The sequence below is a fragment of the Typopeltis vanoorti genome, chromosome 15 (genome assembly GCF_054136105.1).
Source record: "Typopeltis vanoorti isolate ZY-2024b chromosome 15, IOZ_Tvanoo_1.0, whole genome shotgun sequence".
Lineage (NCBI taxonomy): Eukaryota > Metazoa > Arthropoda > Arachnida > Uropygi > Thelyphonidae > Typopeltis > Typopeltis vanoorti.
This window is the reverse complement of record NC_143563.1, coordinates 121932313-121946925: the sequence shown is the minus strand read 5'-3', so window position 1 is coordinate 121946925 and position 14613 is coordinate 121932313. Positions and strand designations below refer to the sequence as shown.

The following is a 14613-nucleotide window of genomic DNA, read 5'->3' as shown; positions in this document are numbered from 1 at the left end:
GGACGAACCATGAAGATTAGAGAGGATGTTGTGGCCTTACAAGAAGACTTGAATAAATTTAGCGATTGGGTACAGGAATAGGGATGCGAGTTCAATGTTGCAAAACGTAAGGTTTTAAAATTTGGAAAACAAAGATGAGATGCAGAATTTATGCTTGGTGAAGATATATTGTTGGAGGTAGAGGAAATAAGAGATCTGGGGGGCGATGGTGGATAAGGATCTAAAATTTAGGGGACACATCACCAAAATTGTGAAGACAACACAAAGACTTCTGGGAATGATGCGGAGGACACTGACGTGTAGAAGTAGGGAGATTCTTGTTCCATTGTATAAGGCTTTGATTAGGCCACACATGGACTATTGTGCCAAGATTTGGTCACCAGGTTTTCAGAAGGATGAAGAGATGTTGGAAAGAGTCCAAAGGCGACTAACTAAGGTAGTTTCTGACCTCTGGAATGTTGAGTATGAGGAAAGAGTGATAAGATGTAATTTGCAGAGTCTGGTGGAGAGAAGGAAGAGGGGAGATATGATAGAGACCTACAAGTTGGTAAGGGGTTGTTATAAGATCAATGGTGGAGAAGTTCTACAGATAATAGTGGGAGATCAGGGGAGAATCAGAGGTTATCCCTGGAAACTGTATAAAGAGGGTGTGAGTAGGGGGAGTGAGGGGCAGATTTTTTTCGTGCAGAGTTGTGAATGATTGGAATGCCTTGCCTGAGATTGTGGTGTCTGCAAGGAGTTTGAGTGTGTTTAAGACACGGTATGATGAGATGTGTTTGAGTCTTTGACTCCATGAGGTCTTGGGTAATAATAATAATAATAAACTTACTAACAAAGAGAAACACCTGCACATCAGCTGAAATCAAAAGTGAAACTTCTTCACTTTATGTATAAAATTGCAACTTTATCTTATGTTCCATGTATTTTAATCTGTTGTGATTATACTAAGATCGAATTAGAGAATGTTTTAAAGGAGGAATTTTGTTAATATTAATTTTAAGCCTCACTTAAGCTGTATAGAATAACTGTGAGTCACCAGATAGAGATTAAATAATAATTCTTAGAAAATATACAACTACACGTGTCCAGCGTAACGCGAAGGCAGTAGCTTGCGTGGAACGTATATCGACGCGTATTCCGCGAATCCAGGAGCATAACAGCGTCGGGAAAGCAAGGGGTGAAAAGATATAGGTCATGTGCAAAAGGGGGCGCTCTAACGACCAATATATAAGGGATGAACACCATATCGGATCCCTCTCTTGTCATATCATTTTCCTGCTTGGTGTTTCGGAAGTTAGCAGGTAGTTTCACGTAAGGGGGTGAAGTCTGTGATAAGATGTTGGACAGCGAGCTTTCCTGAGAATGGAGCAGGATTCTACGCAGAGCTGAAGGTAAAATTTCCAGTCCTAACAGAGTCAAGCCGTCGCTGAAAAGTCCCATCGAAATGTATCCTGAAACACAGAGATTCGAGTCAGTTTTCAGCAGAAATCATGAAGATAGCGTAACCCTTACGTTGGCGTAAGGACAGCCAATAGACAAGGAGTAACCAGATGCACAAGTGGTGCTGAAAGACGCGGGATATAGTTCGGTAAAGTAAAATTACTCTATTTTGTGTATAAAATTCGTTAGAAGAGAGAAGATTATATGTGTGTGTGTGTAAATTAAGAACATTTTCTAAAGAACTTTGTGGACAGTCTCTAATTAGATAGTTAACCTCTTTTTGAGAATAAGAAGAATTGTTTAGAAGAGATCCTTTGTGTTGTATGTGATTGAGTTAACAAGGTTAGAATTATGGATTTTTAGTAACTAAATAACATTACAATGTTTGTTTATATTATATTATAAATAGCATTGCAGAAAGGAAATTTAGCTTAACTTCATATCATTTGCAATCTATCCCAATTTTCAATTACTGTGTTTTACGATGTTTCATAAGCTTTGATTTAATTTAGAATATGTTAACCTCTTAACTCGAGTCTTTATATTTTGTATCGAGTCAAATTAAGTGTATGAATTTTTGTGTATTCTGTTTAGATATTCCAATAAACATGTCATATTTACCTAAACTTGAGTCATGTCTGATTACGATTCCAAACTACCACTTATAAAAATAGAACTATTTTGGCGGGAAGGGGGGGGAAGGAACATGGGGGTGTGTTTTGACGTGGGAAATAAGTTTGGAAACACGGGTTACTATTAATAATATATATATAAATATATATATATCATTTCGTTTAGGGCCGCATTTTGTGGGGGGGGGGGACGAAGGGGAAGGGTATCCTTATGTAGTGGAAACTGGGAGAGGGGTTAGCGGTGTGTGGACCGTTTCGGACGTCGTCTGACCATCATCGGAACCTTGTCGGAATGAGTGTAGGGCTACGTCAAGGCTGCAAGTTGCATCTGCCAAATTAGGGCATTTGTGGTCACTACATGGCCAGAGGCGTGGCTTAATTTGTAAGTTCTGGATCGTCCAACATTCGGAAATTAGGTAGATGCGGTGGATGTTGATAGAATTTTCATCGCATTTTATGGCAATAGTTTTGGATATTCTAAGCATTGTTTCGTTGTCTTGTTTGTCTATGATTATGGCCTTGTCGATTTGGGGGATATGTTTTAATTCAAGGGTGTGAGCTGCAATTTCTGTCTTCCCTGTACTGTGTTTTGTTTTTCTTTTTGATGTTGCAATGTTTTTTTGTTCTTTTTCCCAGAAACTATACTTAACAATATTAATTTTGAGAAAAATTGTGCATTAGAAGTTAGTATAGACATTTCATGTAGTAATATCAGAATATCATGTATGCCTCTTGAGGGTACACATCAGGAATCAGCCATCTTATAATGAGCAGTAGTTATATGTTAAATCCAACTCAATCAGTTAACTATTTCATAAAAATGGTCTGAAAAATGTATAAATCCTACATACTTACTTCCATGTCAATCATTTCTTTAGGTTGTGGAGCTAATGGATTATCACCAACATCAAATATTGGTATGCCATCTTTTTTGATTTCTTTATCCAAAATTCCTAATAAATAAATTTTTGAAAGATGGTTACGCTGATCATAGAGGAGGTGCCTATATCTACACATAATATGCAGTTATAAAAAACTAACTCGAAGAAAATAAAACTGAACATATAGGTCATTATATACTTGGCCAGCATATCCGCTCTACAGCTAAAAGGCTGCAGATTCGAATCCTGCCGTGAGCATGGATGTTTGTGATTGTCTTTGGAAATACTAGTGGTGGTGGTGGTGGTGGTCAGCGGTAGATGGCGTTGGTGTAGTTGCGGTCATTTAGTGGATTGATTAAAGGAGACAGAGTTGTAGAGAAGGTGCCCTCCATCGATGAGTCTTTGGACTCCCTGGAGGTGTCTAATAATAATAATATCTATCTATCTAAATAATAATATATATCTATCTATCTAAATAATAATATATATCTATCTATCTATCTATCTATATATAACTAGTGGTGGTGGTCAGCGGTAGATGACGTTGGTGTAGTTGCGGTCAGTTAGTGGATTGATTAACGGAGACAGAGTTGTAGAGAAGGTGCCCTCCCTTGATGAGTCTTTGGACTCCCTGGAGGTGTCTAATAATACCAATCTATCTAAATAATAATATCAATCTATCTATATATATATAATTGGGTTGCCAGATTTTGTTCAGATTTTTCAATGCATGTCATGATGGATGGTTCCTCCTTCTCTTCAAGTTTTGTGACGAATGCAGAAGTACCTCAGGACTATTCTATCACCTACCCTCTTTCTTCTATACCCAAATGGCTGCTATCAATCACTACTAATCCTACTCACAAATTTACTGATGATAGTATACTCTCCACTCATCCGACTCATTTGACAAACTAAGCGGCACTCAGACATCCTAAGATTTAAGATCATCTTCAACTAGACAAAATCAGATTTCTCTGCTTAGACTAATATTTATCTCCAACCTCTCCTGGCATAAACATCTCACATCAATTGCTTATTCAGCATCTCTCTTCCACTTAAGATGCTATTTTTCATCAACCCAACCACTAACTCTATACAAATTCCAAATCCATTCGTTGGCTCATAAAAATTCCTATCCTTAGAGACTCACTTACATGGTCCCTACTCCACTGAACTGGCAACGTTGCAACTACCATCCCCTTTTCAGTACTATTGCAAATACATTAAACCTGCTTCTCCTCATTTATTTCATCTACCTCTGTTGTCTGGAACAGCCTTATTCTCATGAAATATTCCCCGACTACACCATACAATTCTTCAAGAAAAATGCCAATAATCCTCTTTTTCAATCTTTACCTGCATTACATACATGGTACTGATCTGATCAGAGGTTGTCTGACCTGTCATGTATGGGATCAATATAACACACACACACACACACACACACACACACACACACACACACACACACACACACACACGACTAGAAACCTATAAATCATCAAATATTACTGAGAAAAACCTAATGATTAAAAAACCTGATCTAAAGACCAAATGTGCTTCTTCACATCATTTACAGCATCCAATATGTTAAAACCTTTTTCACTTAGTTATACTATAGATTAAATATGACAAGAAATTATATTCTTGGTTTAATCCTTTATCCAAGTGTAAGCTAACAATGTTTGCCCATGAAGTATCTTCATGACTGGGATACTAGTATATAGAGGCTAATGACCTCAAATCTAATAATTGCCTAAGTATCCTATAATACAAAGTGCGCATCCTTTCAGCTATGTATAATAAGGGCCACTACGTGGACCTATTTTGACCTTTATTGAGGTATGTTTAAGTGCAGGGATACCTCTCCAAAAACCATCGATTCCTCGGATCACCAAACAGTGAATGACCTGAAGAATTATTTAGCTCATTACTCAGCAGTGCCTTTACCCAGTAGCAGGACAATCCAGTTGCCAAGCAGAGCCACTCATATCCCAGAAAAAAGCATCCAATAAAGCAGCCACAAGGCCACTTCAGCAGACTTCCCACATCAATAGAGAACCTCAGTGGGAGCCAAACTCAGAAGAGATACCAATGTTGAAGTAATGCAGAAGTCATATACCCCATATAAAAGTAGTCAAAAGATGACACACCTCATTATTAAAATACTCTGGATTAGAGATAGATGAAAGATTTTTCACTTGGTTATACTATAAATTAAAGATAACAAGAAATTACAGTCTTGGTTTAATTATTTTTCCAAGCAAACAATGTTAGTGCGTGAAGTATCTTCACAACTAGGTTACTTGTATATAGAGACTAATGACCTCACATTGATTGCCTAAGTATCCCATAATGTAAAGTGAACATCCTTTGAGATGTGTGTAATGCGATGCATTGTGGGAAGGGCCACTACCCAGAGTGGTTTCAATCTTTAATGAGATTTCATCAGCCTCTATATACAAGTAGCCCAGTTGTGAAGATACTTCATGTGCAAACATTGTTTGCTTTCACTTCGATAAAAGATTAAACCAAGAATATAATTTTTTGGGCATCCTTAATTTATAGCCTCCAATATATCAGGCAATGGTCTAACACCACACAATAAAAATCATTTCCTATTCAAGGATTTTAACAGTTAACCCTAGACTGCTCCCAGGGGTGATGTGTTACCCCAGGTGACTCCATTTTCTTCTACAAATTAGTCACAGATGTGCACAGCGCTTCCTCCGCCCAGCTATACTCTAATCAACAATCGTTCTCCACATCAGTCAATGAGTGAGTGTAGTTCATGAAGTATGTGTCGTTCATTCTATAAGACAGTTGGAGTGATAGCATACCCCAGTGAGCATTAGTGTGTGTTAAATTTGTGTTAGGCACCACAGCTATTTCTATCAATGCACAGTGACAAGAAAGTTTATGAGGTCTCTAAGAAACCAGAAGTTATACTTTTTTATAGCAACACAAAAGGTGGTGTTGACAGTTTCAACTGGGTGGCTCACAACTACACAACAAGCCACAAAACCAGAAGATGGCCTCTGCGCTATTTTTATGGGATGCTGGATCAAGGAGGAATCAACTCACAGATAATTCTCCAGTCGGCAACTAAGAAAAAGATGATTAGGCACCAATACTTGAAGAATTTGGGCTTGAATCTTGCAACACCACACATGAAAAGGAGACTGGCTCAGCCACTGTCTAGAGAACTTACAAATATCATAAAGAAAATTCTGAACATCCAAGGTGATGAAGACACCAATGCTGGTCTTGCTGAGGCTGAGGGACCTCCAGAACCAAAAGTGAAGAAGCAAACTAGGTGTCAGATCTGTCCATGAGCCAAGGATCGGAAAACCAAAGTCCATTGTTCAGTATGTGACATTATGTGCGGATCACAGGAAAGACATTTGTGATGAATGTGCTAGAATGAATTAACGTTCTACATGGTTTATAAACTGATTTTGATGCATTTTAGTCTTTTTTTTAAACTTTTATTAGATTTACCAACTACAAATCATTCACATGATAGATAAATGTTTTATTTTTATGTAATATATTACTAAAGCAAACATCAATTTTTGACACTCATTGTTTGTTTGTGTAATTAAGTTCATTATTTGCATTGTAAGGTATTTTTTTCTTTATGTACATTTTAACTGAAACCTAACAACACATTTGCACAAGAAATATTAGGATATATTCATTTTTTTTTAATGTTTTCGTTAGAAAGTATGACACTTGGTAAATATCAGTAAAAAATTTAAAATTACATAATATTGTATTTTATTTTTTATTTTCCCTTCCTTTTTCTCCTTTCGAAATATTGTAGTAGGTAAAACTCTGTTAATAGCTTGGGCTATCTAAACACAAAAACAATTTCAATTACCTATAGTGAAGGGGAGAGAGAAGAAATGTCATGGGGTGATAGCATACCCCAGATGAGCAGTGATGTCTAAAAAAAGGGTGAGCAGTCTAGGGTTAAATTCAGTTTAATGAACTCCAAAGAAATGAAACTTTCAGAATAAACAATTTTATTGTTTGTAGTTTCAGCTCAACAGCATTACTGAACAATGTTTTTTTAAGCATTATCAAAAGTTCAGCAGAGTAGTCCATTACAAAACAAACAACTAAACAACATACTGTAGTGATTACATGAAGTTCCCATTAATAGAAAATTGCCAATTTAAAAAAAAAAAAAAGACAATGAAAAGAAATTAAGTGAAAATAATAATAAAGATAGAAAACTCATGTAAAAAATCTTGACATTTAATTGCAAGATTTTCATTTGCATTTCATACCAGAATTCAGTTCACTTTAGAAAGAAGAAAAAATCAAAATAGCCTTCTTGAATCTAATAATTCTTCATTAACCTGATGGCAGCTACAGTTCTCAGATTTTCAGAAGAAGACTCAGGTAGGCTGCTATTCATGCAGAATCACACCACTGTCATCATGAGTCAAAAAGTAGGGACTATGTAAACCATCATACATCATGCTCATTCTTTATTTTCTTCTGATGAACTGCAGTAAAAATTGCAACATATCAGATCAACTTTCTTGTCAAATGTTTTGGTTTCAGTGATGAAGATCAATAAAAGCATTCAGCAACTATAGAATCATTCCTCTTATGCTCAAGAGGAAATTACTCTTATTCCATTGTTATTCTTTATGTAAAAGGAATTTCTGAATGTATGAAAAAAATTTTAATTTTGTAACTTTGTCCTGTAGAAAAAAATCAACTTTCTTTCATCTCCGAAGGACTCCCATTGCTTCTTTCACTTGGTTTTCCGAGTGTTTACCGGATTACTTGCTCCTGTGGATTACATTATGGACAATCTGGAAGATTTTTTATCTGTCTTGAAGAATAACTTTATATTTCTTTCTTATCATTATAAGGAAACTTGTGAAATGTTACTCCATCATCCAAACTTAAATAGATTTTATAGCCTATGTTTATCTCCTTTGTGCAAATAATACTTTTTCAATCTGCTAATCTTTCTTTATGTATTTTTTTAGGGAAGTGTTGCCCATTTTTGTTAGCTTACTATAGCTATTATGGTGGCATTTTTAGAAGGCTTCTGCTATTTGCATAATTTGCTGTTCCATTTCTTTACAGTAAATGCTAGTGAAACATAGGTGAAAATTTTTTAATTAAATATCAAGATTTTTAAGCAAGTTTTCTGTCTTATTATCAGTGCCAGCTTGTGGTGTTCCTTTAAAAAAGAAAAGCAAAGTTGCAAAATAATTTGATACTGCTCCTTTGACATTGTCTGCAATGGTAAAAGATCATAAAAAGATTAAAGAAACCCTGAAAGCGATACAAAATTAAAGAGCCTCAGGAACTTTAAAGAAATATTTCAAGTGCTTTACATGATGACACTGATACAGCTGTTTTCTTATCACCATCATCATCAATAGTTTTCTCATGTGCCCTTAGTGGGTGTATAGGATACTAGAAGAGTAGATGATTAAGTTTGCATTACAGAAGTGTCCTAGAAGACAGAAATTTCATACATACTATCTGATCAAATATATCAATACATATGCCATCCCAATTCTGACTCTAATATGAAAAACTTTAAAACAGAGATGGTTCACCCTTTAAAGCTATAACAGCCTTCAATCTTCTGAGAAGGCTTTCCATTGGTTTGGTACATTGTTAGAGTGATTCCTTCCATTCTTCCAGAAGAGCATTACTCAAGTTGGTCAATGATCAGGCAGTTCAGCCTGGTCACAATCAGCATTCCAATTCATCATTAGATGGGGATGAGATCAGGACTGTGTGTCAGTCAAGTTCTTTAACACCCATCTCATCAACCTATTCCAGCACAGACCTCACTTTGTGGATAGGGGGGGGGGGCACTGTTGTGTTGATACAGGAAAGGGCCTTCACTGAATTTCTGCCATAAAGTTGAAAGTCCAGAATTTTCTAGACTGTAACTGTGTGCTGCAGCATTAAGAGTTCCCATGATGAGAACTAGGAAGTCAGCCTGAACTATGAAAAACTGCCTCAGACAATGATGCCTCCTCCACCACACTTCACCAATGGCAGAACACATTTGGGCAGGCAGCAATCTCCTGGGATCTGTTCAACCCAGACTCATCTACTGGACTGTCAGATGGTGTTAGCAATTTGAAGTGTGATTCACCACATCACAGAACGTGTTTCCAGTACTCCAGAGTCCAATGATGGATAGTTTTGCAGCACTCCACCCCAATGCTTGACACTGCCCTTGCTTATATTAGGCTTGTGCAGCTGCATAGCATGGAAATATTCTTAGCTCCCAACAAAAAAGTTGTGATGCTGACATTACTTGTACAGGCATTTCAGAAGGGAGTATTTCAATGATAAAAGATGAGTTGTTTGCACCAAGTGCTTCAGTGCTTGGCAGTTCCACTCTGACTTTATGTGACCTATCAGGTTATGATGGTGCTATTATTGTCGAGTGTTTCTGCTTAGGAGCAACATTGCTTACAGTAGATCAGGGCAATTACAACATGGCAGAAATTTCTTGAACTGAAGTGGTGCAAAGGTGGCATTCTATGATAGTGACATATCAAATGTTACTCAGATCTTCAATATGGCCCATTTTACTGTTAATATTTGTCTATGAAGATTGCAAGGCCATGTGCTTTCTTTTATACCTGTATGAGACATGTTTGTGATGTACACAGCCATAGCCACAACTAAGAAGGAGTGTGTGAATACTTTTGATCAGAGTTGTCATATCTGAAATTTGTCTTCTAAGGTACTTCTTTCTTCCTCCGGATTTTTTCTTAATATCACACACTTGTTTTGCTAACATTTCCTCACCCAATCAGTTTAAGTGACCTTAAGTTTAGCTATCTCGTACATTCTTGAATGCTAACAATGTTAAGTTCCATCCTAACTCTCACCCTTTAAATATAATACTGTAATTGATGTCACCTATTCATTTCCCTAACCTACGTCAGAACTCTCATATCTGTAGTTAAGTCTTGTCATTGAACAAGTATTATTTCTAACCAAGCTCTCAGATCAGAAGAATACCATCTGGACAAGGAAAATTATATCAAGATTAATGAGGATTTTTATATCCTTCTAGCAAAAGATCAGAAGAGATATGCACAGTGGATAGTTTATAGTAATGCAGGAGATGATTTGCCTTGATCATCTAAACAAGAATTGGAGGAAAAGACTGATGCCAAGAAATACCTTATTCTTGAGTGAGGATAACATAAGCCAACTATTCAATCTCCTAATTTTCTCAGAACTACCATATCTGTGGTCTCAGTCTTGATCAACACATGGGTTTCAAAACTATCTTCTATACTGCTAGTTTAGTTTTATAGCTAATTTCTCTATTATTCCATATAAATTCATGCAAATGGATGCCCACCATACAATTAACTTTGCTTATTCTACTGTCAGTTTCTCTATATATCTGTGTTATTGAGGCATGACAATCATGAGCTGCAACAGAGAGCCAAAATCATGAATGGTATGCTAGAAGAGATGTGTAAGGACAGGGAGTACAGTTTATGGATGTATGACATGTGGAAACAGTAGTAGTGTGAGAAATGAAGAGAGAATGAAGGGCAGATGGACAGGGAGAGTGAATGTTGAAAGTGGCAGTGAATGTGTGTGTGTATGAAGACAGAGTGTATTGAGATGTGGGTGAAGAAGTTGAGACTGAGCAAATATATGTAGTAAGTAGTGATAAAGGTGATTGGGCAGGCATGGTGGAAAAATTACAACCAACAAGTAGCTTGGATAGGACTGGTTATAGACCTAAAAATGAATTACTATGTTTGTTTACAAATGCCAGAAGTATCAGAAATATCATCATCATCATCATCATCAAATTCCTGCCATGTACCCTCAAGGGGTGTACAGGATATGACAGTACTACATGAAAAAATTACATCATTACTAACTTCCTATCTACAATTTTCCTCCAAATCAGTCTGTTACTTGTCAAGACTCCAACATTATCAGATCTTATATTTCTATCATCTAAGGCACTTTGTACCGTATCAATCCACCTATATCTTGGTCTTCCTCTGGGTCGTTTTCCTGCCAACCTGGCAGAGAACACTTGTTTTGCTAATCTTTCCTCTCCCATTCTATTTAAGTGACCATACCATCTGAGATTAGCTCTGCTAACGCATTCCTGGATGCTGACAATGTCAAGTTCTTTCCTAATATCCTCATTTTTAATATGATATTGCCATTGATGCCATCTGTTCACGCCTCGAATCTTTCTCAGGACTCTCATATCTGCGGTCTCTAGTCTTTGGTCAAGTGTTTTACTTCTGACCCAGCTCTCAGATCCATAAGTTAAAATTGGTTTGAACACAGTCTTGTATACAGCTAATTTAGTGTTCCGACTAATTTCTTTCTTATTCCATATGAATTTATTCAATTGACTTCCCACGATACCAGCTTTGCTGATTCTGTTGTCTATTTCTATATTTAGTTTACCATCTTCAGTAAAAATTGTGCCTAAGTAGCTGAAATGTTTTACTTGTTCCACAGGTTCTCCATTCACAACACAGTTGACATTTTCAATGATTCTGCCTATTTTCATTGTCTTTGTCTTTTTATTGCTGACCTTCATACCATATCTATTACAACAGCTATTCAATTTAGTCAGAGAATCTTGCAGACTTGTAGCGGATTTATTTAGAAGTATAACATCATCCGCATAAAGCAAAGAGCTGACATTAACATCTCCAATTTTCGTATCAGAAATAAGACAGATGAAATGGTTTCAATGATTGAATTTATTTGCCACAGTATCATCGGAATAAGTGAAATATAGTTGAATGAATAACAGGAATAGAAATGGAAGGATACAGTATTCTTTGCAACAATAGAAAAGACAAGAAGGGTGATAGGAGTGCTGCTGATGACAGCAGGGGAATTATATCCACGTAAGTTAGATATGAAAGAGGGAAATAGTGGCAATAGTTATGAGGTAGTGTGGTGTAACATGGAGGTCGACAGTAAGACACATTTAGTTGGATGTTGCTATAGGTCCAGGAATGAGGAAGATGGTGATGAAGAAATGTATAAACAACTTCGATTAGTGAACAAAGGAATGCAATTATTATCAATGGTTGTAATCATGGCAGTATAGATCGGGATAGCATTTGGGATTAAGGAAAATAAATTTCTTCAGTTCGTGAGAGATAACTATCTCAGGCAGCACATAAAGGAGGGCATGCGAGGATCGAGAATTCCAGATCTGATCATTTCATCACAGGATGTAATACCGAGAGGGATTTCACACATTCCTCCAATTGGTGGAAGTGATCATCTTGGTTGTAGCTAGCCATATGAAAACTTTTGTGAAGAAAGGATATATGTGGAATTATAAGGCTAGTGATTATGACAAACTTAGGAGACAGCTTGGAACTATACCATGAAACGAGGAGTCGAGCAGTAAGGAAATAAATACTGCTTGGGAACTGACAAAGAAATACATAACAGCATCAATGTGTGAATTATTCCAAAGGCCAAAAGGCTGAATAAGGTAGGAGTAAAATAGATGAATGTGGAGTTTAAGCATGAAATCTGGAAAAAGAAAGTCATTTGGAGATGTACAAGATGAATTATGATAATAATCAGTTACATGAAGAGTATAAAGAACAAGCCAGGAGAGTGACTCACAGTTGGAATGGAAAACAAGTGCAGTATGAGCAGAAATTGACAAATCAGATGAAGAAACCCTACAGAGTTTGTTTAGATATGTGGCAAGCAGAAGGAAGAATGTTCATGGTAAGATGATGTTAATGGATGAAAGTGGTAGAATGGTAATTGCTGCAGAAGACATCGTCGAGGTATTCAGTGATCAATTTATAAGGGTGTTTCACACTGATCAGAGTGGAATCTTAAGGAACTAAAGTGTAGAGGACATTGGAGAGGATGGCTTAATTGTGAGTGTGCAGGAGGTATTTAAGGAAATAAGATTGATGTCAATAAGGCAATATTGCTCTCTTTTGGAGTTTTTATAAATCCAATCTTTAACCAATGACCCATACGTAAGAATTTGAAAGCTAAATAAAAAAATACTGTATTTACTCGAATAACTAACTTTTTTCCCAAAATGAAAGCTAAAAAATTGAGTTGCGAGATACGTGCGGGAATTTTCGGAAACTAAAGTTTTCAGGAAAAAACTGAAAACTGTGCGACTTACCAAGAAGCTCCTACTTGCTATCACTACTTTTAGCATCAAGAAGTTTCTTTGTGTGCATCGTCAAAGTCATCTACACAAGTAGCGTCATCTTCTTTCCCATTATTTCAAGCAAAAAATGACAGATATTGTTTTGCTAGTTTGGGTCTCCCGCGATGAGTCTACTGACTCCATGGAGATACCCGTAATAATAATAATAATAGGATTTGATATGAATAGCAATATGGCCCCTACAAGTCCAATTAAAAAAACCTAGTGAAAAATCAGAAAAAGAGGTGAGCAATCGATCTTGAAACAAAGCTGCAAGTTCAATGATTGTGATGAAGCTATGACAATGTCCTATCAGTGATTGGAAAAGCTACTTCCATCATGTATACAGGACCTGAACCAAAAGCGCATATCTCTTAGCACTATGACCATAACCACTAAGGCACTAAGTCTCTTCAACATATTGAAGGAGAAAGCAGGACCCAATTACAACTACGAAATCAATGCTTCTTCTGGTTGGTTCACGAGATTCAAGCAGCGTTTTGCACTGCATAATGTGAAAATATATGGTGAATCCGCAAGTTCCGATGAGAAGGCTGCCAAGGAGTTTGTGGAGAAATTGCATAAAATTATTACGCAGGAAAATTATTTGACACAGCAAATATTTAATATGGATGAGACCTCCTTGTTTCGGAAAAAAATGCCCGAGCAGACAATTCATCCACAAAGCTAAAATCTATGCCTGGTTTCAAAGCTCTTAAAGGTCATGTTACGATTCTGTTAGGGGATAATGTGGCTGAATATAAATTGAAACCAATTGTGATATGACACAGTGAGAATCCACGAGCCTTCAAAAACATTAAGAAGTATACTCTTCCAGTTCATTATCGGAGCAATAAGAAGTCATGGATGACTCAAAAATTGTTTGCGGATGCCTTAATCAACTGTAATGCGAGTAAAATAGAAAGCTATTGTGTGAAAGAAAATGTAGAACTTAAAATTTTATTAATTCAAGATAATGATCCAGATCATCCGTTTGGCATCAATGATCTTCACCCCAAGATCAAGGTCATATTTCTCCATCCAAACACTACTTCACTGATCCAATCAATGGATCAGGGAGTTCTTGCAGTGTTTAAGGATTATTATCTATGTAAAACTTTTTCACAAGACATTTCTGCCACTGAAGGAAATTATCAGATTCCCATGCAATTCTGGAAAGCATTCAATATTTATCATACTATCAATAATATTGCTTTGGCTTGGGACGAAGTGACTTCTCAATGTATGAATGGCATATGGAAAAAGACATTAAAACCAACAATCTGATTCTCGAAGTGAATAATGCCAACATAGTTGAACTCACAGAAAGTGCCCCTGAAGAGTTGACTAACAAAGAATTAGTCGAACTGGAGAAACGTGTTGCAGAAGAGGAAGAACAAGAATAGGAAGAGGATGTTATCTGCAGTTAGCAGTTCTCAAAATGGTTGAAGAC

The 14613-nt window shown here is 36.6% G+C and overlaps 1 protein-coding gene across 1 annotated transcript in view; it reads right to left on the bottom strand.

Annotated features, from left to right (window-relative positions):
- Window positions 1-14613, bottom strand: part of LOC150099114 (V-type proton ATPase 116 kDa subunit a 1-like) — a 586531-nt gene that overhangs the window by 505278 nt on the left and 66640 nt on the right. Inside the window, exon 3 of the mRNA XM_090404569.1 lies at window positions 2928-3025. Coding sequence (XP_090260695.1) covers window positions 2928-3025 — 98 coding nt within the window. The remainder of the gene's footprint in view (window positions 1-2927; window positions 3026-14613) is intronic.